We start from the raw sequence: 23,260 nt of genomic DNA on the forward strand, positions 1-23,260 counted from the left end.
TGATAGATAGGTCAGCTTGACAGATAGATAGGTTGTTTCCACCTTTTGGCTATTGTGAATAATGCTGCTGTGAGCACCTGTTTGAGTCCCTGCTTTTAATCCTTTTGGCTATATACCTAGGAGTGGAATTACTGGATCAATATGGTAATTCTGTGTTTAACTTTTTGAGGAACCACCAAACCATTTAGTTCTTTTTTTGTAGTTTGCTTCTCTTATGAGAGTCCCTGTCAACTAATTTTGTTCATCTTTTCATTAAAATACAAAACTTACATATAATAGCTCTTTTTAAGTGTTTGCCAATTCCAACATTTGGGTCATTATTTTCAGCTTCTTTTCGTTAAAGTGTGTTGCATTTTGTTCTGGCAGGTGGTGGTTCATGTTTATTCTGGTGGTTCCTGTTGATCCTGTCCAGTGTGGTTTTATTCTTTCTTTGTGTGGGTCTTTTTTGATTTTGTCTTCAGGGTTAGGGCATGACTCTTATTCCTAGGGCCTAGCCTTTCTGAGTCTGAGGTTCCCAGCAAGGTCTCTTCACTCTGACTAGGCCAGAACTCCCTCTCCCAGCCCTGTCCAACCTCTGGTATCTGCATTCAGCTCTTAGCTCTGCAGCAGCTGCTCTGCTAGGGCTTGTGGAGTCTGCTTGTGCAGCCTCATCTGTGGAGGGCACAAGGTGTCCATGAGCATGCCTGGGGGTGGGGGTAGGGTCGCTACCACCCAGGCCTGGGAAGGCCACATGTGTCCACCCAGTTCCTCCTCTCTGGCCTCGAACTCCAGTCTCTGCCTCAGCTCAGTGAGACTGTCCTGCTCTCCTTGGACTCCCTCCCCTGCCCCCAGTGCCCAGAAACTGCCCTCAGGAGAAGGCCTGGGCAGCCAAGGGGCTAACCTTGCATGTTTCCCATCTCTCAAGGATCACATCTGCATTGCCTCTTGCCCAGTGCCTGGAAACAGGTGCTTCATATATCTTGTCCCATTTTGTAATACACATGGCTGGAGGGCAGGCCTAGGACCAGTTGCTGTGTCGTGGCTGGAAGTGTTTTGAGTGGTGTGTCTGATGGGTTAAATGCCAGGGGAGCTGTCTTCTTCTGTCCCCCAGTGTCCTGATGGCTTTGCCGAGACACAGCCCCTGCAGGCTGTTGACCAGTCATCCCAGTGCTGCTTTTGCAGGTTTTGATGTCATTATGGTGTGCAAGTAGGCATAGGTGACAAACCTGTCTCTCTCTTCACCTCACCTGGAATACTTGTCTAAAATTCCGTTTCCTGGGGCCCAGCTCAGCTTTGGGGGTCTGGCATCTGTTTTTAACTACTTCCCCAAGAATTTGTGTAGCAGCAGCCTGGCTGCTCAGCATGGACTGGAAAGACTTTCACTGTGAGCGTCGAGCACCATTGGTAATTCAGCGTGGGGTGGATGAAGAAATAGGGTCTCAAAGTCTGAGTCTTTTTTTTGTACCATGTGGGTGAGGCCAGAAATAACGTGGAATGTGTTGGGTCATTTGTGGGTTTTTTGTCTATTGTCTGCTTTCCTTCCTCCCCATCTAGGCTTATTTCGCTCTTAATGGCAGCTTATAAAAGAAAAAATCCAATTATTTGGAACTTCTCATTCTTTTGGAGTTGTTTACTCTTATTCATTTGGGTTCTTTTAGGGTGATGTTAGAGAAGCAGTTGTTTGCACTTTGGTGTCAGAAGATATCTCAGCATCGAGAACACCGCTTGCAAGAGAGAATGGTAAGTGGTTCTCCCCTAGAAGGTACTGGGACCGGGAGGACCTGCTTCAAGCCTTTGCACTCACTGCCTCCCCTCCTAGGATGCTACCCAGACCCAGACCCACCCTGAAGGGCGACCTGCCTGTGACCAGGACTCATGAGGCAGGAGCAGGGTCTGGGCATCTGTTTCCTTTGTCAGTGGAGTTTACAGATGGCGTCTGGGCCAGAGCAGCTCCTGCACATCCAGTTCTTCTGCCTTGGTCATCGTTTGTGGCCTGCAGACTCCCTGGCTTCTGTATCGCCTCCTACTTGACCCATTCTGATCTCTCCCTGCCGCAGGCCATACTCCACGCAGAGCGGCAGTTTCTGCAGAGGTCCTGGTCCACGTGGTGCCAGCAAGCAGCAGCACATCACCTGGAGTGGCAGCGACAAGCAGTGGCCTGTGCCCACCACCGCCTCAGGTGGCTCAGGAAGGCCTTCTGTGTCTGGAGAGAGAGTGCCCGAGGGCTCAGAACAGAGTGAGTGGCCGCTTCTGCCTTTGAAGCCCTTCCCGGCTCAGGGCAGCTTTGACTGTAGTAGCAGCGCTGAGCATCAGTCTGAGGGGTCATGTTAGCCTAGACTCTGGTCTTAAGTTCTGGAAATTCAACTTGAAACAGTCTAAGCAAAACCGGGGCTGTAGGGAGAGGCTCCTGGGGCACCACATGGATCTCTGGGCTCAGGAAGTCGGCTGGTCAGACGTGCCTGTGGATCTTAGGTCCTGTCCATCAGCTACATCCTGCTTGCTGATTGGGGCCCATTAGAAGCAACCGTGCCCAGGGACAGGTCATGGCAGTTTTTACCTCGCCATGTGGTTAAGGACCAGGGCAGGTGCCCCTGTGTTCCCTGCAGGCGTCATCCTGCCTTGGTTCCTCTCTAGACCTACTTCACGCTCTGAGGGTCTCTCACCTCTCCAACTCTGGCCACATTTAACCTCCTCTTCAGTTACCTGTTACCACATGAATACAGAGCCCTGTGAAGTTGTCCACAAAAATTTGATTTTATGTGTGCTTTTCTGGGTGAAGAACCTAAATCCTTTGGCAGCTCTTCTGAAAGGGTCTTGGTTCCCGTCCATGTTGAAGAACCACTGAGCAGGGGCCAGGGGCTACGAAGGGGTGCCCCTCGAGAGGGCCCTTGCAGGGCCTGGGTTGATCACTGACTGTCTCCCCACAGGAGGACGGGCAGGGCACGGGCTGCACGGTTCCACGCGGCACAGCTCCTGTGTTGGGCCTGGAGCAGGTGGAGGGAGGTGAGGCTTTGGCACAGGCGCGGCCTGCGTGGGGTTGTGGGCACGTGGAGCCGTGTGTCAGGCTGACTCAGGGCGAACATACGGTCTCCTCCACGGTCCCTCGGAAACCACCTGCCTCTGAGTGTGGGGAGGAGGCCAGGTGGCAGGTGCAGTGCTAACCTGGTTTCATGAGATGATTGGCTCACAGTTCCATGTTCTGTTAGGTGCCAGGCTGTTCTTCCGTAACGCTCTGAATTTAAAGTTCCTAGTCTAACTGGTCACAGACATCCTCTTCAGGATGAAAAATGTTAAAGCTGAAATTGGTTAGCATTTACCCGCAGGCAGGTACTTGCTCCCTATGATCCTCACAAACCCCTAAGAGGAGCATGTTTATAGAGGAGGATGCTGGGGCTCGGAGGTTAATAAGCACCTTACCCAAGCTCCCCCAAACGAAGTGTGAAACGGAGGCACGTCCGAGCCCTCCTCGGCCCCGGGCCCACAGCGGCCAGCTGTTTCCTGTGTCCGCAGCGCCTGGCCCTGAACAGTGCCGAGCAGCAGAAGCTGATGCGAGCCGACCTGCATCGCTAGCACACCTTGCTGTACAGGGCGCTGCAGACCTGGGGGGTAGGAGATGCTGCTTTCCTCCAGATCTCCTTGCCTGGTAGGGAAGAGGATTCTGGAGGCTTTGTTTCCCTTCCTTGTTCTTCTTGCCCCTCCCAAAACAGAGTAGTAATTCCACAAGACTCAGGGCAAGTGCCCTGGCCAGTGGGTCTTACACTGCAGAGCTAAGTTCTCCCATCCTTGCCTGGGGTACCAGCCTCACCACCAGAGGGGCTCCTTGTCCAGGGGTCCAGTGGTTGGACTCAGCAGGTGAGAGCTTAGCCAGTCCTCTCCCTGTTGTTGCGTGGGCTCCTGCCCACTCCCCGCCCGCTGTGGTGAGCGCCCTGGGCATCACAGCCCCTGCACCTCTGCAGCTGCCTGAGAGTGGGGAGCGGTGTGGGCCTGGGGCAGCCTCCAGTCCTCCTGGTCATCTGCAGATTTACCAGAGCCGGGTGCGGAGCATCCTTCAGGAGGTGGCAGCCAGGGAGAGCCGGCACAAGAGGCGGCTGCTGTGGTGAGTCTCCACGGCCCTGGCCCAGCCTGAGGAATGGGGAACAGACTGCAGACCCGGGTGGGTTGGGGGGCCCTGACGAGGGCCAGGCGATGGGGCCTGGCTGCCTCGTGCTGCTCAGAGCATGGCTTTGGCTTTTCCACAGCAAGCACCGTTCCCTGGGCCCCTCGTGTCTTGCACCCGCACTGTATGCAGAGCGGGGCCTCTGGGAAGCAGCTGCGCCATCTCCTGCGTGTCTCGCTAGTCTGAGCGCCTCTCTGGGCCCAGTTCAGACCTGCAGGATTCGCCTTTTCACCTCCTCTCAGCACCCAGTCAGTCCCCCCACCCCCGGCTCTCCAGGCCTTTCTCCCAGCCTCTGGGACCATCTGTGTCTCTCACACCCGTGGACTCACTTATACCCCTCGGCTCCACTGCCTCCGAAGCCTGTCCCACAGCTCCTGCTGAGCCAACCTCTAACCTACTCCCTCCCTCATTTCCGCTCTTTCTTTTCCTGCCTCTTGTGTTTGTTCAGCACGTGCTGTTCCAGGCTGCCCGTGCCCTTCCTCCATTTTCCCTGTCTCCACCTCTCTTATCATGGATGCATCACCTGTGTCATCTTCACCTGGAAACGGCTTAGTGTTCCCCGTGGTGCATGAATGCACGAGGCCGCAGTGCCTGTGGTGCTCCCACGGCACCTGCACAGAGCAGCTCAGCCGTGTGCAGGGTGTGCAGTCAACATAAACGTGGCTGTCAGCGCAACAGATACGCTTGGGCATGGGGAGACCTCGATTCAGGACCGGGCTGAAGAGCCTCGCACTGTTCACACCCATATCACCCAGTCCCCCCATGTACCCGCAGGGGTGCATTACGTCGCTGGAGAGAGAACGCCGTGGCCCAAGCGGACGAAGCAAAGAAAGCCTCTCGAGCAGCAGCTCACTACAGAAGGACCCTGTGCTCCAAGGTGAGCCCTGGCAAGCCAGCTGGTCGCCGGGGGGTGGGGGCCGTGTTCCTGTGAGAAGGTGGTGTGGGGTGGCTCTGGAGGTTTGAACTGAATGAGGAGCCTAGAAAACGAGATGGCTCCCTTCTCCAGTACATAGAGCTGTGCCAGCAGGTGGGTTTATTTACTTGTTTATTGTACTGAATTATGAACCAATATCCATTAAAACAAAAGCATGGCATGTAGTGAGTATGAACCAGCTCTTACCAGAACCAGTATTTCCCACACACGTGGAATTTTCCGCTGGGACAAGTCGTGTAAGTTACCACACCTCTGTCCCTTTGTGTCGGCACAGGATGCTTGGGTGCCCCTCTTCCCCCATCCTGCTCATCGGCCTCGCGGGATTCGTGGCTGTGCGGGCTTTCCGTAGAGCATCCAGGAATGTGAGGTCATTGGTCATTGTCGCTGGGAAGTGGCCCCCAAAATGCCACTTGGTGTGGCCTGGGCCCACGTGCTGGGGGAGGGACATGGCTATGAGGGGACTCAAATGACATGACAGAGGTGGTCCCTGGACTCGGGGGTGTTTTAGAAGAAAGCAGTTCGCTGGGAGCCCCGCACTGGCAGGCCGTGGCTGGTGCTGACAGCTTTGGAGCCTCCACAGATGAGTGTTAATTACACATGGTCAAGGCCCAGTCTGCTCTCAGGAACGCTCCGAGGCCAGCATGTGTGTCCCCTCCCCTGGAAGGACGGTCAGGACTCTGCTTGGCTTCAGGGCTCAGAAGGGAGGAGGCCTTTGTGGGGGGATGGAGTTCGTGACTGTTTGGGGAGCAGGCGCCAGGCGTCCCCTGTGTTCTGCTGCTGTGATTTCGTATGTACCTCATATGTGAAAGTGCGTGAAACGTAAGGCTTCCACTTGACAAATAGTAGAATGAAAGCCCACGTGGGGACTTGACTTCTTCGTGGCATGGTATGAAGTTTAGCTCCTCTGGTCCCGTCGCCTGAGATACAGGGCTTCCCGCGAGGGTGCGGGGCATGGTTGCCTGCCATCTGCGTGGACGGCGGGTGCTTCCTGGAGCGTGTGTGAGTGCCATACGCCTGGCCTCATTCCATGAGGAGCCGCCTGCAGAGCTGGGGTGACCCCGGGGAGTCGGGACATGCCGTGATCACCCCTCTATTCTTCTTCTGCCCCTTAGGTCCTGATCGCGTGGTGGGAGGCAGTGTCAGTGCAGATATACTACCGACAGCAGGAGGGCCAGGCTGTCAGGGACGCCCAGGTGGCGCTGAATAGGGGTAAGCGGGCCCGGAAGCTGAGGAGAGGCCTGTGAAGGACACAGCTTTCTTTATTCTCCCAAGGTGCTTCCCCTCAGTCTCTGTCTCTTTCTCATGTGTATTAGCTTCCTGTTGCTGAGGTAACCAAGGACCACAGACTTTAAAACAACAGAAAATTGTTCTCTGAGTCCAAACTCAGGTATTGGCAGGGCTGTGCTCCCTCCGAAGGCTCTAGGGGAGGCCCCTTTCCTGCCTTGTCCAGCTTCTGGTGGCTCCGGGCAATCCTTGCTGTTCCTCAGGTTGTAGACAGGTCACTCCAGCCTCGGCCCTGTTGTCACATGGCTGTCTTCCCTGTGTATCTGTGTCTCTCCTTAGAAGGACACCAGTCATACGGGATTAAGGGCCCGGGCCCAGCCCGCTTCAGCTGTCAGTTACTGCACTGCACCGACCCTCTGCCCAAATAACATCAGCTCTGAGGTTCCGGGATGGACGTTAACTTGGTAGGGAGTAACTAACTATTCAGTCCAGTACATCTTCACTTTCTCTTCCCAACTGATTGCCAACTAGTTTATATTAAAATGAAAGGCCAAGGCTTGAGACCTACAGAGAAATGCAGACATGGAGCTGGAACGGGGGACTTGGGGGATGCCGGGGTGGGGCGCTTGGATGGGAAGGCGGCGGCTGCTTGTCAGGTCAGCCCCGTCGTGTCAGAGTCCGCTTCCTTGCCCGTTTAGGGAGCAGGGACTTGCCTGGTTGGCCCCAGGTAGTCCCGTGACCTGCTGTACAAACAGCCTGGGAAACGGTCCAGATGGAGCCTCTGTTCAAGAGACGCATGGAAACAGAGGCCCTTGGCTCTGCTGCGGGGGAGTCTGATGCTCTAAAGAGGCAGCTCCTATTAGAATAAATGAGAAAACAAATGGAAATGGTTTAAATCAGACCGGAGAGAAAACGGACCAAGTTGTTAAATTGGCTTAATAGCATTTGTTCCAGGACAATCCACTTAGGTTTGGTTCTGACTAGTTCTTGTGTTGATGAACACAGATTCTGCTTCCCCCTGAATGGAATCCTGGGGTCCAGACTCTCACACCTGGTCCACCCTCCGCATGCTTCTCTGTGTCCTCAGGCCGCCCCTCGCCCCAGAAACCAGGGCTGTGTTTCTAGTCATTCCCTGGAAAGACGCCGAGGGGCTCAGCCCATCCCTGGTCTCTGCTTGGACCAGAGCTTTGGCACCGGCGCTGCGTGGGCATTCCAGTTTGGGTCAGGCGGCCGCGGTGGGGAGGTGACAGGCACAGGACACAGCTAAAGCTTCTTCCCTCTGCTGGCCTGCAGGCGGCAGCTTTCCTTAGACGGGGTGGCAGCATGTGGCTGGCCCTGGGCTCGCTGTGTCCATTAGGGCTGGTACAGAGGACTGGGGAGACCATGTGAGAAGACACTGTGTTGTCAGCACACAGCAGATGTGCAGTCAGTACCTGTGGGACCGTGTCTTGGCTTAATTAAGGCCTCTGAGTCTCAGGCACACCTTGGCGGTCGAGGGCTGGGCTAGGTGCTGCAGGAGGACAGAGTCGTGGACACTCATGCTGATCGGTGCTTGAGAGGTGCAGGCAGGGCCGCCTGCTGGCTATGCGACCTCGGGCACGGCCTCCTCTCAGCCTTGGTGTCTCCGTCTGTGGATGGGGATGATAGTACCTGCCTCTGGAGTTGATCATGAGGGTCCAGTGAGGCTAAGATATCCCCGCGTAAAGCAGGACCTGGGAAATTTCAGCACTTAGTGCTAATGCCTCCAAGCTTGTAAACGTGGCTTTCCCTGCCCACCTCGGGCAGGTCCTGGAGGACACCCCATCTTGGCCTCTGTGCCTTGGGGTCAGCCCTCTTCTGTTGTCTCTAAAAGAAACTTCTCGGGCTTCCCTGGTGGCGCAGTGGTTGAGAATCTGCCTGCTAATGCAGGGGACACGGGTTCGAGCCCTGGTCTGGGAAGATCCCACATGCCACGGAGCAGCTGGGCCCGTGAGCCACAACTACTGAGCCTGCGCGTCTGGAGCCTGTGCCCCGCAACGGGAGGGGCCGCGATAGTGAAAGGCCCGCGCACCGCGATGAAGAGCGGTCCCCGCACCGCGATGAAGAGTGGCCCCCACTTGCCGCAACTAGAGAAAGCCCTCGCACGAACCGAAGACCCAACACAGCCAAAAATAAATAAATAAATAAATAAAGTAGCTATACAATTAAAAAAAAAAAAATTTAAAAAAAAATAAATAAATAAAAGAAACTTCTCTTGGGGCTGAAGAGGAGGAAAAAAATCAGCAGAAGAGAGTGCTTGCTCCCTCAGGAGAGAAGCTGGTGACACAGACGCAATGCAGGATGTGGCCCCTGCCTGCCTGTGGAGCCCGGGCAGGACACAGCCAGCAGACACCTTGCTTCTCCCCAGCCTGTCTCAGGCTGCCTGGGCCTCTGAGCCTCGTTTTCCTCCCTGGAAAATGGGTCCACTGCCTCCCACTCCCTCAGACCCAGGGTCTTCTCGTTCATGTGCCCAGCAGCATCTTGCGGGCAGCTCCGCTGGGGCCCTGGCACACCTGCGGTCGTTGTGCACAGGCTTATGGCTGGGGGCGGGGGGGTCCTTGGAGGGCCCAGTGGTAAGCAGCATATCTGGTTCCGATTAGGGTGTGCATAGTCACTGAAGGTGGGTGGCCAGAGCTCTCCTCCCAGAGTGGCTACCGTCCACACGTGGTGTCTCACCGAGTGTGGGCTGACACCCCAGTTCTGTCCCCGCACAGCCTTCTCCACCCTCTAAACTTTCACCGTTGCATAGTCGTCCATATATTGATACTTCCTCCAAAAGAGCAAACTGACTCCAACCCTCCTTAGGCTGTCTCAGGACCTGGTTTCGGCGCTGGAGGGACCGCAGCCGGAGCGCAGCCCAGCAGAGGGTCCAGATGGAGAGGGTGGCGCAGCATTACCGCCGGCAGCTGCTGCTGCAGGCCATGGCCCAGTGGAAGGTGCACCATCTGGGCTGCATCAGGAAGAGGGTGAGGCAGACGGCAACTCCCCGAGTTCCCCTGTGCTGCGGGGCTGTCTGGGCCAGAAGACCGCATCGCAGGGAGGAAAGGTCTTCCCAGAAGCACTTACTGCTTCCGTTGTGGATGCTGGGTGGTTGGAGTCCTGCGGGTGCAAGGCTGCCCTTCTGGGTGTTCAGTGAAGGCTGGGGAAGCCGGCCTCCCGGGTGGAAGACGGCTCAGCAGAGAACCTGGTTCAGTGTGAACCATGCCTGTCAGAACTGGGTGACCTACTGAGGCATCTGGACACGCGTCTGGGGCAGGAGACCCTTGGCTTCAACCAGGATGACTCCTGGTGGTGGGAGGATGGTTCACTTGGGCCTGGAGCCTGCACCGCCCACAGGGGGCTCCGGGTGTGGGCACCTGGCTGCACCAGGCACACAGCCCCCTGTGCGCGCTTTGTCTCCAGCTTCTGCAGAGACAGGCTGCCCAGCTCCTGGCCCAGACACTCAGCCGGACCTGCTTCCACCAGTGGAGACAGCAGGTGGGAGCCGTGGAGAAACCCCTTCTCGCTCCCCCTCCTCCTGCTGCCTCCTGAGCCCACCTCTAGCTCATCATTTCTCATACCACCCTCTTCCCAGGGCTCCCCCACCCCCAGCCACCTCCTGGCACCACCAGCTTCCTTCACTTGGAATCTGTTTAAGGCCAAGTCACTTCAGGGCCATGTTTCTACAGTGTCATGTTGAAAACTTGTCAGGGTAATATCCAGAAATTAATAGGAAATGCATTTTAGGTTTTTGCCAGGGCCTTGATAAAACACCCGATGGGGCTGCGTCCTGCTCAGTGGCCCTTCATGGGCCAGGTCCCTCTCACCCTCAGGCCCGCAGTGCAAGCAGTCCCAGCTTTTCTCCCTGGAGCCCGGCGCACTGCCTCACTGCTCCCGACCCCAGAGCTCCTGGCCTTTGTTCTTCCCAAAAGAGCTTCCTTGACCCGCCCCCCCCCACCTCAGGGCAGGCCTGACTAGAGAGGGTCGGAGAGTGCCCGGGGCCATGGGGTCAGGGTGGCCTCCCTAAGGGGGCATTTGCTTTCTGGCCCGTAGCTGGCGGACAGGAGGCGGGAGCAGCAGAACACGGCACGGGCCCTGTGGTTCTGGGCCTTCTCACTACAGGCGAAGGTAGTGGGCTCCCCGTCCCAGGAGAGGACCGTGCCCCGGTGGAGGGAGCCTGAGCAGGAGGGCTGGGCCTCACCTCCTCCTCTCCCTGGAGGTGTGGGCTGCGTGGCTGGGCTTCGTGCTGGAGATGAGGAGAAAGAAGGCGCGACAGGAGCGGGCAGTGCAGGCCTACCACCAGCAGCTCCTTCGGGAGGGCGTCACGCGCCTCCTGTGCTTTGCAGCAGGCATGAAGGCCTTCCGGCAGCAGCTGCACGCCCGGCAGCAGGTGCAGGTGGGCCGGGGTCCCCCACCACTCCGTGGGGAGCAGGTAAGCACAGCACGACCTGACCAGAGGCTGGTTGCAGGCAGCCCACAGTCTCCACCGCGTGGTCCGTCGCTGTGCCATGCTCTGGAAGCAGAAGGTGCTGGGCCTGGGCAGGGAGCCTCAGCCCCCCACGTCCACTGTGCGCAGCAGGAGAGTGACGTTTGAGGGTCCCCTTCCCAGCCACATTGCTGCTGGGGCTGGCGATGCCTCCCTGGAGACCAAGAGGACAACAGCTCCTCGTGGGCTTCGGGGAGCTCTGGACAGCGTGGCGTCTGCTGCTGGGGACACCCAACTCCTAGAGCTGTGAGTAGCCCGTCCCTCACCTCTTCCTCCTCGCTTCCACCTGGGGCAAAGCTTGGACGGTACAGGAATGACACTGGGCCCCGAGGGTCATGGCGGAGCCACTTGGAACCCTCTGTACAGGATCCTGCGCCCCCATTCTTCGGCCCTAACCAAAGGGACCACAGCCTCTGTTCCTCCCAAGCATGGGAGAGAATGTATGGTTCCTTAGCAAAGGAATGGGCCGTTGGGCAGCCCCCGTCCTCCCCCAGACCTGGTAGTCTCCCCACGTCTACCCTGACAGCCAGGAAACAGGTACCCTCTTGGAAACCCCACTTTTTTTGTGACCTGGCCCCGCCCCACCCCCACATGCTGTGCTGCTGTAGCTGACAAGGGCCCCATCTCTGAGCCTGCTCCAGCCTGGTTGCCTGGGTCAAGTGAGACAGCGTGGGTGGAGCACCCGTCGCCAGCAGGCTCACTGGAATTACCAGAAGTTCAGTAGGGCGCCTGGGGCGGAGCCTTTCCTTCTCTCTTCAGTCTCCCTGTAAGATGGAAGGGGTCTGACTGGATTACCCCACCCCACAGAGGTCTCAGGCTCCGAGCAGCCCCTGGGCAGCCTGGAGGAACAGCCTGTGTTTCTTCCCAGCAATGCTGCCCGCTGGGCAAGAAAGCAACCGCGACGCCCAAGCTTCCTGCTGGAGCCCGTTCAGAGCCAGACGCCCCTGGGGTGTGGCATCCTCGGGGGGCAGGGGTAGGTGGTGTGATTCTGGGGACTTAAAGGCCGGTGGCCCCCCTTCTGTCCTGCTCCTCGGGAGGGTACCATGCCTGACCAGCTCCTGTCTTCCCTCTGCTCAGGCCTGAGGCACTGTGGGAGCATGGCCTAGGCGAGGTCCAGCCAATAGGCCTTGCGCTGACAACACCCTTCCTGGCAAAGGCCCAGACAGCACTGGACCCAAGCAGCCCCCTGCCAAGCGCCCCTGGCCTGAAGCTGCCGCCCACAGCGAGTACAGGCCTGCAGCTGCTGCCCCCTTCTTCCTTCATGCTGCGTGGGGCGGAAGCACACACCTGGGTAAGTCCCCCGGTTACCTGGGGTCCCGTTCTTTGGTCTGGTCTTCGTGCCAGTGCTCTTCTTTGTGCGCTTGGTGCTGTAGCCACAGCAGTACTCATTGCTTCAGGAAGATGCAGGGAGGCCTGTGCAGGGGTCAGTGTCCTAGGGGCACAGCAGGGAACAGCCCCCGAGGCCCATCCCTGCTCGTGACGCTTACGTGGTGGTGGAGACAAAAGAAACCCCAGCATGCAGACGGATGAAGAGACTGCAGATCATGGAGGGTCATACAGGCCCTGGTGATAAGTCTGGACTTTAAGAACAGGAAGTTGTGGAGGATGGTTGGCGGCTGTGCTCGGGTCCAGCAAAGGGTGCTGGCGGCCAGGACTGGGGGTTGGCTGTGGATGTCATGGGAGGCAGACTAGGTAGGGCTTGCTCTGATGAGTCTCGTAAGAGTGAAAGAAGGAATCCTGGATGGCTCCTGGGTTTCTGGCCTGAAAAGCTCAGGGAATGATGAGTTCTTTACTGTGAGAGGGAAGACGGAGGGTGGGAACCCAGCCGCTGAAGCATGATGAGTGTGTCTTGAGCCTGTCAGATTTGAGGTAATGCAACAGATTCAGCCTGGCCTTCAGGAACAAGGTCAGGGCTGGAGATCAAAGTTGACAATTCGCAGCACAGGTTGAAGGTAAAGAACCGATGGGGTCATGGGGAGGAGTGGGGCCGAGACTCTGGGGCCTGTGACGTAGGAGTCAAGGAGTTCGGGCAAGGAGGTGAGGAAGCACGAGTGTGTAGTGGGCTTGGGCCCCCCAAGGAGCTGGTGCCTGACGAGCTGCGACCTAAGTGGGGGTGGGGAGAGGCTGGGGGATGGGAGAGTGTCCACTCCCACCAGAGGACATTGTCACCGGGAGGGAAGGGAGGAGGGTTGTAGCTGTGGTTGGACAAGAACAGTTGCCACTGAAATGCACGGTCATTGCAGGAGGGGGTGTGAAAGGTCAGTAAGGCTGGAAACAGCTGCTTGGGTGGTCGTGGGACTCTCTATTGGTGTCAGGTGCTGAATGAAGGGGCAGGACCAGGTGAGCTGGCTGCAGCAGGGGCAGGTGTGGGGAACCCCAGCTCCCCACCTTTCTCCCGCTTCCCTGCTCAGTGTTCATCCTTCCTTTACAGCCATCAGCCCGGCCGACGATACCTGGGCTTTCGTCCCAGGCCCCTTCGTCCCTGGCCAGTGTCCCCAACCCCCGTCTGCTCCTTCCTGGGGACTTCACAGGCACCAGGCCTGGGCCTGGCTCTGACACTGCAGGTGTGTACCTGGGGCCTGTCAGTGCCTCAAGTGCTCAGGTCACTCCCGGCACCTGGAATCCCTGGGTTCAGCCTGGGCCCAGACGGGAGGATGGTCAAGATCAAGCTTATTCTCCTATTGCCACTGGCCACATGGACCTGGAGGCCGAGCTTGAGGGCATCCAGCAGCAACTGCAGGACTACCAGACCACGAAGCAGAACCTCAGGTGAGACCCAGAAACCCACCTGGCACCCATCCATGGGGAATGGGGGGAGCTGTCTGCCCAGTGATGGCCCCTGCATGCAGGCGGCACCTCTCCCCTTCCGTCCTGCTCAGGAAGGCCCAGGTTGGCCTTACCTTCAGGAAAAGCCGAGCAAAACTTTACACCTGTGTCTTGTGGAAGCCGGTGGTCTACCGGGCGAGTGTGACTGACGCGGGATGATGCAGTGAGCTGCCCTGCTTTGTCTGGGTCCACAGTCCACGTACCCTACGCCCAGGCCTGGGACCCTCAATGTGAGCAGCAACCTTAATCAGAGGGAAGCGGGCAGGTCCCACGTGGCCAGTTCTGCGCAGGGAAGAGCACAGAGGGCGTTTCTGCCTGATGGTGGAACAGGAGCCCTTCTCCCTCCACCCACACCAGAAGTGTGCTGGGCCTCTGCCTGGGGCCAAGCCAGGCAGCAGGTGCGTTACTCCCTCAGGTCCTGCCAACGGCAAGCAAGCAGCCTGCGGCAGTGGCTGGAGCTGAGCCAGGAGGAGCCCAGGCCGGATGAGCAGGAGGCGGAGCAGCAGGTTCAGGAAGAGCTGCAGGAGGTGAGACCTTGGGCAGCCCCGGGAACGGCTCCCAGTTGGGGCTTCCTCTCAGCCTGCCCCCCCAACCTCCCCAGGTGGAAGCACAGATCCAGCAGCTGGCCTCCAAATTACAGGCCCAGCACCAGCCCATCCGCACCTGTATCGCCCGTGTCCATGCCCTGCGGCAGGCTCTGTGCTAGTCACCACCCCACGTCCAGGAACAGAATGCAAAACTGCAGTGAGTTTTTTTATTTCAAAATGTTGCAATTAAATGAATTACTGTTCTGTTCAGAAGTCTCCCACTTTTCATACAAAAATACTGTGCTACTGATACAGTTGAAAAAGTTCAAATGGCTTCTCCTGCAGGAGAAATTCACAGCATCCCCAGGAAACATGAAATCTGGCCCTGTCCCCACAATCAGTGGCTCCCTAAGGACTGCGTACCTGTTGCCTGGGGGACGGGTTTTCTAGGCACTGACATTCTCCCCTCCCCCACACATCAAATACACCACCAAGGTTCCTCTGCCTCCGACGACGTAAGCCCCTGATCAACAGCAGCAACTTTTCTGTAATTTACGTAGGTCTGGATACAGGGAGGGGACCCAAGCTCTCCCCTGGCCCCAGCTGGGCCACCACCAGCTAGCTGCCTGCCCCTTTTGCTTTGGACACCACTGAGGGGGTTTGGTAATGGGTCCTGCCTACTGGAAAGAGGACCTGCCAGCTCCGGAAGGTCACTCATCGGGGCCTGCAATGCACCGAGCCATTAGTGACCACCCTCAGAAGTTGATGGCAGAGTTGGAGGTGATGCATTCAGCCACAAGTGCAAAGAGAGAAGACAGCTTTTCCCAACAAGCAGGGTGGGGCGAATTTGGGAGCAGCTGCATTAAGGGCCCTGGTCTGGGACCCACAGTCAGTGCCAGGAGGCACCTCACCCCATGCAAGGGAGGCCAAAAAGCAGTGATTGATAGGAGGAGCAGCAAGAAGGTACTTTACCACTTATCTTAAAACGGAAATCAGACCAACTGAATGCTCTGCCAGGCAACGTAGGGTCTCTCCAGTTTATACAACACATTAGAAAATCTCCAAGAGGGAATCAGTCGTCCTGGCCTGCACTTTTCTCTTCAGGTGGGTAGGGGGAAGATGTAGGTCTAGGACATGAGAGGGGCTCTGACAACCTTGTCTGCACCCTGGACAGCAGGGACAGAAGTCACCCAGGTCCTGCCTGGTCAGACCCGACGGTCCCCTCCCTAGATAGCCTCAGAGGTTCCCCTTGAAAAGACCCTCACATTTCTGTGGAAAAGACCCCTCAGCAGCTGTGGCCATGAAAGAGGCTCTAGAGAGAGCCCAGAGCCTCCCCAAATCGGATTTTCTGTCCCGCTTTCAGCTTGAAGTTGAAGTCCTTGGGGGCCTCGAAGATGAGCACAATGGTGGAGCCCAGGTTGAACTCGCCCAGGTGCTCGCCCTTGCGCATGGGGATGCCCTCCTTGTTGGTGTGCGTCACGAAGCTGAAGTCATTGTAGGAGCCCTTGCTGTACCGTGGGCTGTTTGTGTGCAGGTCCTGTGGGAGGCGGAGGCAGAGCACGTGGACCTTGAACACACCTCTGCCGCTGTCCCGAACCCTGTCCCCCACCCTGCTCAGAAAGGGAGGTCCGGACAGCAGCTCAGGCCATGGACCAGGCCTAACCTGATAGCCCCTGACCAGCTGTGAACTGGGGCCAGAGGGAAATGGAGGATTCAGACCCAACTGTTCACTAGTATGAACGGTGCCACAACACCAAGTCCCCCGGGGGACTGAGGGGCAAACTGACACCAAGAGGGGAAGCCCCGCGGGCACTGGCACCCCTCACACACTTGGCCTCTATCAGCATGCCCCACCCAAGCTCCCCTTGGGTTTCTGCAGAAGCAAAGTGCCAGGCAGGGAAGTTAATTCCCTCCCTCACCAGCCACCTCGAGACGGGTGGGTGGGGGATAAGCAGAGCAGGAGCTCAGGGCCCAGCCCCTCCTCGGGGCAGCTGCTCCGCACAGCCAGGCCTGGTGGGGGACGTGCCCTCCTAGAACTTACAGTCCCGATGGATCTGGCTGCACAGGAGACGGTGCAAGTGGCCTAGCCCTTGGGCTTCTGCAGGATCTGGGCTCTGCTTACCTGGTCAAAGTAGATGCGGATGGAGCCCACGTTGGTGGCCCCCACAGCCGTCAGTGAGAAGAAGCCGTGTTTCCAGTCCCCAGTCAGGACTACCCGCTCATTGTGGCAGAAGAGCTCTTTGATCCAGCGGGCCATGCCGGGGTTCACGGACATCAGGGAGCCTGTGGGGACAGACACTGCCACTCCCTGCCCATCGGGAGGACAAGCCTCCCAGAGCCCAGTGTGTCTACTCTGGGAGGGCCCAAGACCCACTATACCCCCATGTCATTCCAAATGCAGAGCAGGCTGGCCCCCAGGCTGCCCCTGCCACCCATGCCCAGCAGTCACCTCACAGCTTTGGAGCCTGTGTCCCTTGACACCAAGAAGCTGAGGACCTCTCTGAGACCCCCAGGGGCAGGTCCCACCCACGTGCTGGCCCGGGCCTACCTGGGAAGTGGCGCCGGTGGGAGACAGTCCAGTCAGTGGGGGAATGGAAGCAGTGGTAGTCCCCGGGGGCCAGGTAGATGACGCAGTGGTAGAGCTCATTCCCTTCTCGGGTGACCAGCTGGCTCCTGAAGGAGCCACAGGAGGTGGCTGTGGGGCAGACACGAGCCAGGCGCTCACACAAGCACTTGATACTGCCCAACACGGAGCCTGCGTGCAGCCTGGACACTGGCTCCAAGGAGGCCTGAAGCTGCGGGCAGAGTAACTCCTGGTCCACAGGCCTCCCTCCCAGACCCATTCCCATCCCCACCCTCCACCCTCTGACATCCAGCGCAGCCACGCCACAGCACAGCTGCCTGGCCGCCACCAGGCCAGGACCCACCTGGTGGGAAGGGCAGGTCCTCCACGGGGATGCGAGGGCCCAGGAACGACTCCAGCGAGTAGGTGACCCCCTTCACCTGCTCCACCTCGCAGTTCTTCACCTGCCCGAAGTTGAGGATCTTCCCATCCGATGGGCTGATCTGGAAGGGCCAGGAGAGGTTGGCTGTGGGGGAGGGGAGGGGACAGAGGGCAGGGCCACCTCCTCCTTGGGGTTTGGCCTGGGAGGAGTGCCCACCAGGCCACCTGTTCCTAAAGGCACAGGCAAGAGCTGCCTGTACGGAGGCAGGAGTAGAAGGTGGGGTTGGGCCTCACCACGCTGTGCAGGCCGCACACGGGCCGGGCCTGTGGCTTCAGCTTGCGCCGGAAGAACTCGCTGAGGTTCCGGTAGTGGTGCAGGTCCTCCACGGCGGCCTCCTTCATGTTAACCCCGAAAGTCCAGATGTACAGGCTGTAGACGGGCCTGCGCAACCAGTGCGGCAGCTCCACTTGGTTGAGGCGGCCCCAAGCCCGCGACAGCAAGCGCGTTGGCACCGACTTGTACAGGGCCACCTGCAGGCCGCGGGCAGGCAGGTGAGTCAGCCACACCGTGTGCTCACCCCCCAACCCCCCTCCCCCCCATCAGCCGGTACCCTCTCCCCTCCCCGTGGGCCACCTCCCGAGGCCTGAGCAGCTTGTCCCCACGAGGGCTTTGTGACATGGTTGTCTCTCACCAGGAACCAGACTGAGCTTCCAAATCTCTCACACACAGTACCGGCCAGGCCTGTGACACAGTGACTTACAGCTCAGCTGTCAGCCATTTCCTGCAGAGTTCCCTCAGCGGCTACCCCACTCCCTCCCCAGTCCCCTGGGAGACTGGCCAGCACAGCCTCACTTCTTGAGGTGGGGAGGGGCAAACACAGATCTGACACGGTCACACAGGCTGTGGCGGGCAGTACTGCCCGAGTCCCAGACCAGCACAGAAGGGAGAGGCCTCTGGTGCGCGGGCAAGTCCACAGCCCAAAGCGCATGTGCTCGTCCCCCACCCCGAAGTTGGGGACTCTCATGCAGACGGGCTGACCACTGACACCTGCGCTCTGAGGGCCTGGACACGCCCGCCTGTCCACACAGCTGTCCCCACCTGGCGCTCCCCCAGGAGGCAGAGGGGACTCGGCCTCTCAGTCGGACCCTCCAGTCAAACTCAGGGCCAGACGACCCAAAAGGGGCAGCCTCTTAAACCTCAGGTGCCTCTGCCATAGTGGGATGTGCTAATTGGTGGCTGCTGCTTGCTGAACACAACCAAGACACCAAGTCCCCAAAGCATAAAAGCAATTCCATTCCAACTTTAAACACCTTTAAAGAGGCAATAAGTTAGCGGCTCCCAGCACTCCCAGCTGACACCCGTCCACAGGGGCAGCCCAGGGCTGCCCTATGACCCCAGGCCTAATGCCCAGTGCCCCATAGGTGCCCCTGAGCTTTCAAGCCCTGGCAACGCCCACCTGGGCTGTCCAAGGGCCTGGGAGCAGGGTTTCCTCCTTGGGGCCAGCTTGCCTGAGAGCCAGGCGCAGCCAGGCCGCTCCCTCACGCAGCCCAGCCCGGGGCTACTGGGTCCTCAAAGGTATCCTCACCCAAAGGGGCCCACACAGGCTCCAGCCTCCCTGAACCACCCTCTGGCGTCCAGAAATTAATTTGGATTCTTCTCAAAATCACCCCTATGCTCTTTTCAGACACCATTTTCTGAATGCCCAATGTGGGTTCTTTCCAGAAGCAGAGTCCCCACATGGCAGAAATGCAGGCAAAGAGAGCAGGCAGTGGACGGTGGGCCATTACAGTCACCTGTCTGCAGCCCACCCTCTCCACAGGCTCGCCTTCCAACGTGACCCTGCCGGAGTGCTCAGGCCCCACAGCACCACCTCTGATCTGACAAATGTCTCCTCGGTCTCCTGGGCCCCAACCTCAGGCCTGCCTGGGGGGAGGCCAGGCCAGCAGCCCCTGCACACTTACCCTGCTCACGGGTCTCCATCCCACCCGGCTGAGTGGCCTGAGGGCGCCAAGGGGCAGGAGGTAGTAGAGGACCGTCAGGGGCCAGGAGCGCAGTTTCAGGGCGGGTTTGGACATGCAGCTCAGCTGTCCCAGCCTTCGCCTCAGGGCCAGCTGGGGGAAGTATAACCTGCAGGGCACATGTCCGCACACAGCCAGGGTCAGTGGAGGACCGGGGGCCCCACCTCACCCTCTACAAGCTCGCCTCTCGGAGTCGGGCGGCACCAGCCAAACTCCTTCATCCCAACCCCATTCTGAGTTGGGGGCTTGGCTGCCTCTGGTCGGTGGACTCATTTCCCAGTCTCCCCACCTGCCTGTCAGCTGAGACACAGGGTGAGGCACCTCTCAGATGGAGTAGCTTCTGAACCTGGCAGGGGCCCCGGAGAGGACCTTGGGGCTGAGTGCACCAGGAAGACGGTGCAGAGCCTGCCTTGCGGCCCCCTACTGGCCTGGGGCCAGCTCTGCCCACACAGGCTCCGAGGAGAGCTAGTCTGATCCCCCTTAGCCCCTGGCAGCACAGGATCTGGGAAAATCTCTTCATGGCTCCAAGCCTCTTATTTCCTCATTTGAGGGATTGGGCCTGACAAGATCACAAAGGAACACACACACAAACACGCACAAGCACTAGTGTGCGTGTACACACACACACAACCCCCCCCCCCGGCCCCCGCCAACAGCTACTGCTCCATCCATCCCCGTGGTCTTTCTGCATCAGGTCAGGTTCTCCAAAACAATCATTGGTGGGGATAAGCTCCCCGCCAACCCTCAGGCCACCTTCCAGGTCTGCTGGGGCCACACACACCTGACCCAAGCCCCTCCTTCTGATAAACATAGGTGGGCCTTCCCCAGACCCCACCAGCTCAAATTCAGCGCATTCAGCCAGGCTCAGCCTTGGGGGAGCCAACTCTGGGATGAGCCTTTCCACTGGAACCCTGGCCCTCCTGAGGCATGACGCTGAGTGACGCTGAGGCCCAAGTCGCCTTGCCACATGCCTAGGACCTAGAAAGTGCTCCTGAGGCCCCAGTGTGGCCATCAGGAGACCACACTGCCACCCACTCTGAGAATGTCCCGGGCCTTTGGTTTCCTCATCTACAGAAACACTGCATTCAACTCAAGAATAAGGCTCCATCTGTGCCTGTGTGCTCTCAGAGCAGCTCTGTCCTCTGCCCGCAATTGCTCAACAAACCAAGGAACAAAGAGGCACCTCAGCTGATATGAAAAGCAGAAAAAACTGGAGAACTGAGCCGAAGGCCAGGCCTTGCAGCTCAATAGTGGCCCTGGGAGGCACTGCTTCTCCACTGCTCACCAGATCCCCTGTGTCCATTGTCTCTCCCATCCCACCCCCTCCAGCTTTAAAAAGGTCTGGCAAGTGGGTAGGGGCCAAGCAAAGCCTGACACATCACTGCTCTCCCCTGGGCTCCCCCCATCCGCCTTGCTCTCTGCAGAAGTACGGGGACCAATCTCGGAGGAGCTGCGCTGCAGCGGGGCGGAGGCGCAGCACAGACACTGGCCCACCAGCCTGCTGGCCCCCCAGTACCTGAAACGGGCTCTCCAACTCAGGCCCCCCCGGGCTGGACCCCTCCAGCCACGGGGGCTGGTCCCCCGGCCCCCTGCCGCCGCCACCACCTCCACCACGGGGCCGCTGGACGTGAACTCTGACCTTTCGGAGGTCGAGGCGGGGCGAGGCCAGGTTAGGATGCAGCCGTGGCCCGCAGCATCTCACCATTTTGCCGCGCGGAGCTCCGGTCCTCGCCGCGCCTCTGACTGACACATGGTGGGCGGCGCAGGGAGGCAGTGCCAGGCTCGCTCCCTTTGTCTCTCCTCCTTCCTCCCTTCCCCCCTGGAGCTCCTGCGCTGTCACCGCTCCTCGCCCCGGCGGCTGCGGCTGGGGGACTGCTCCCTGGCTAGGTCCAGTCCAACGGATCAGGGCTGTTGCAGAGACAGGCACCGATCACACACCTGCTCGGCCTGCGCACCGGCCCCGCCCTCGGCCCGTTCTGTCCCTGGCCTGGCTGCCTGCCCGCTCCCGGCAGGGAGGGGACCCGGCGCCTCTGAACCCAGGAGCACAAGCGGGAATCTGAGCCCCGCGCTCCAGGCGGGCGCCCAGCGTCAGCCTGTCTGCGGCCCTGGCGGCCCCTCCCTCGCCGGGACCTGACCCATTTTCCTTTCAGATGACAAAGTAGCATCTGAGGGATGAGGGCGCAGGAAGGCGGGAGAGGCGCGGCGGTGAGACCCCAGCATCTGGCCTGCTCCGGCTCTCTCCTCGTCGTCTCCCCCACCCCCCACCTCAGGGCCCCCCATACCTGCCTCCTCTGAAGAGGGGCACCAGGGCGACCTCAGGGAAACCGGCCGCCCCGCCTTCCCATCTCTCTGGGGAGGATCAGCACTTTGGTCCGTGGCCGCCCGGCTCCCTGCGAGGACGCCCAGCCTCTGCAGATCATGGGCAGGAGGAGAGCAAACATTCCGCAGCCTGGGAGTCACAGCCCCGCCCAGCGCAGCCCCCAACCCATGCGCCCGGCGTCGTCTTTAGATGAAGACATGCGGGGTCCCAGGCTGCTCCGAAGGCAGAGAACTGACCCGACCCAGGCCCCCGTGCTGAGACCGACCAAGAGGCCCCAACTCGGACATGGCTCGACCCTCACAGGCTGAACTTCTGAGGTCCTGGGCAAACCCACCTCAGCCAAGGAGGTAAAAACCGCCAGCCCGGCACCTGCCAGATCTCTAGGTGTGAGTGGCCATGGGGCTGGACTAGGCTGACTAAGGTTTGGACGTGAGCATGGATTTCCACCCCTGCCAAGGCCCACCCCACCTCAGACCAGGACCCCTCGGCAACCTCATCTCCCCAGGCCACCCGCCTCGCTGAGTGGCCGCTGAATGGCAGGACGGCGCCCGCATAGGCCTCCTCCTGCCCGAGGCCCCATGGACACTCTGGCTTTTGCCTGGCCAGGCTCGAGCTGAGGTCCCACTAACTCCCTTCCTACAGCCCACCTGCCGAGCACAGCCCCGCCCACCTGCCGAGCACAGATCCGCCCACCTGCCAAGCACAAACCCTGCCCCGCCCTCCCATCTTCGGGCCCCAAACTCGCCTCCTGCCGGCTCCCCAGGAAACAGGCCCAGCGGGGTGATAGGCAGTCAGGGTTGCGCCCGAAGCTAGGCTCCAGGACAAGGCTCTCTCCCCGACTCTAGAAACTCTAGAAAGCTTGGGCTGCGCGCACACCCGGGATTCACGGTGGGGGCTGGTGACGCCTTGTGGATGGGGATGGAAGCCAGGCCTCCTCCTGCCCCTTTTCCTCGGTGGGACCTTGACCGCTGCAGAATGTTGTCAGAAAAGCACATTCAGGAACCCACAGACAAACCCAGCTTGGCCCAAAACCTCAGGACCTCAAAGCAGATACCTGTGTGTGCCTTTGCATTGCATTCTCCCCCAAGGCCTCCAGTCCAGGGGCCTGGCCGGACCACACAGCCCACCAGGGCAGTGGAGGGGACTCTGGGGGACCAGCCCAAGGAGCTGCTATCCTGGAGAGACTCCAGGAACTGCCCTGAGAAGCTGGGCAGGAGGTCTTCACGCCTCAGTCCTGTCTCCGTCACTACTCCACTTCCTCTTCTAAAACGGGACACTGAGACCAGGGTCAGGTTTCTTTTAAATCACCAGTGTTCCCCAAAAGGCCCCCAGCAAGCTGACATGAATTCAGCTGTCCATCAGGAAACGGGCCAACACCCTCTGACTAGCTCAGAGCCGCAGGACGGAGGGAAGGGGGTCCCTAGAGGTCACCCCTTCTCACTTCCCAAGAGCAGAGCCACTTGCTCAGCCAACAGTGCTCCCAGCATCCCCATCTCAGAGCCCCACTTGCCCTCTGTGCCTACAGTGGCCTTTGGAGGCCAAGCTAGAGCTTTCTCCCTCTCTGGTTCCCTGAGTGCAACTTGGGGAGGTCAGGCCTGAAGGAGGAGCCTGCAAGGACAGCGCCCTGAAGCAGAGAAGTACAGACACCTTCCCTCTCTCCCGAGAGTCTCAAGGACACTCTGTGGAGGTGAGTTTGGGGCTATGACCAGTAGGACTTTAAAGTCATTACATGGCCATGTGGAACATGAGAACACAGAAGCTTTGGTGGGGGGCAAGGACAATCTGGTTACTGTGATCCTGGATGCCCTCCCCACCACCCTCGCCCTGAGAGCTGAGAAAGGCCTTGCA

The 23,260-nt window shown here is 59.2% G+C and overlaps 2 protein-coding genes across 24 annotated transcripts in view; one reads left to right on the forward strand and one right to left on the reverse strand.

The window, feature by feature from the left end:
* Positions 1–14,380, forward strand: part of SFI1 (SFI1 centrin binding protein) — an 86,279-nt gene extending 71,899 nt beyond the window's left edge. For 5 of the 14 annotated variants that reach the window (XM_007170638.3, XM_057527251.1, XM_057527254.1 and 2 more), the window contains 16 exons: positions 1,638–1,719; positions 2,037–2,215; positions 2,907–2,982; positions 3,999–4,075; positions 4,910–5,012; positions 6,182–6,278; positions 9,117–9,277; positions 9,714–9,788; positions 10,344–10,418; positions 10,510–10,686; positions 10,760–11,022; positions 11,645–11,749; positions 11,854–12,067; positions 13,208–13,545; positions 14,018–14,129; positions 14,204–14,341. In XM_007170638.3, coding sequence (XP_007170700.2) covers positions 1,638–1,719; positions 2,037–2,215; positions 2,907–2,982; positions 3,999–4,075; positions 4,910–5,012; positions 6,182–6,278; positions 9,117–9,277; positions 9,714–9,788; positions 10,344–10,418; positions 10,510–10,686; positions 10,760–11,022; positions 11,645–11,749; positions 11,854–12,067; positions 13,208–13,545; positions 14,018–14,129; positions 14,204–14,308 — 2,239 coding nt within the window. In that variant the 3' untranslated portion in view covers positions 14,309–14,341. Of the gene's footprint in view, positions 1–1,637; positions 1,720–2,036; positions 2,216–2,906; positions 2,983–3,998; positions 4,076–4,909; positions 5,013–6,181; positions 6,279–9,116; positions 9,278–9,713; positions 9,789–10,343; positions 10,419–10,509; positions 10,687–10,759; positions 11,023–11,583; positions 11,750–11,853; positions 12,068–13,207; positions 13,546–13,655; positions 13,833–14,017; positions 14,130–14,203 lie in introns of those variants that run through there. The other 9 variants (XR_009005118.1, XR_009005119.1, XM_057527250.1 and 6 more) reach the window with 9 other exon arrangements.
* The window catches only part of PISD (phosphatidylserine decarboxylase), a 39,417-nt gene continuing 30,499 nt past the window's right edge, over positions 14,343–23,260 (reverse strand). For 3 of the 10 annotated variants that reach the window (XM_057527259.1, XM_057527265.1, XM_057527264.1), the window contains 6 exons: positions 19,036–19,201; positions 17,368–17,604; positions 17,057–17,195; positions 16,678–16,824; positions 16,252–16,412; positions 14,343–15,666 (listed from right to left, as the gene is read on the reverse strand). In XM_057527259.1, coding sequence (XP_057383242.1) covers positions 15,442–15,666; positions 16,252–16,412; positions 16,678–16,824; positions 17,057–17,195; positions 17,368–17,604; positions 19,036–19,201 — 1,075 coding nt within the window. In that variant the 3' untranslated portion in view covers positions 14,343–15,441. Of the gene's footprint in view, positions 15,667–16,251; positions 16,413–16,677; positions 16,825–17,056; positions 17,196–17,367; positions 17,605–19,035; positions 19,202–20,731; positions 21,327–21,374; positions 22,381–23,260 lie in introns of those variants that run through there. The other 7 variants (XM_057527262.1, XM_057527260.1, XM_057527263.1 and 4 more) reach the window with 7 other exon arrangements.

The sequence above is a fragment of the Balaenoptera acutorostrata genome, chromosome 13 (assembly GCF_949987535.1).
Source record: "Balaenoptera acutorostrata chromosome 13, mBalAcu1.1, whole genome shotgun sequence".
Classification (NCBI taxonomy): domain Eukaryota; kingdom Metazoa; phylum Chordata; class Mammalia; order Artiodactyla; family Balaenopteridae; genus Balaenoptera; species Balaenoptera acutorostrata.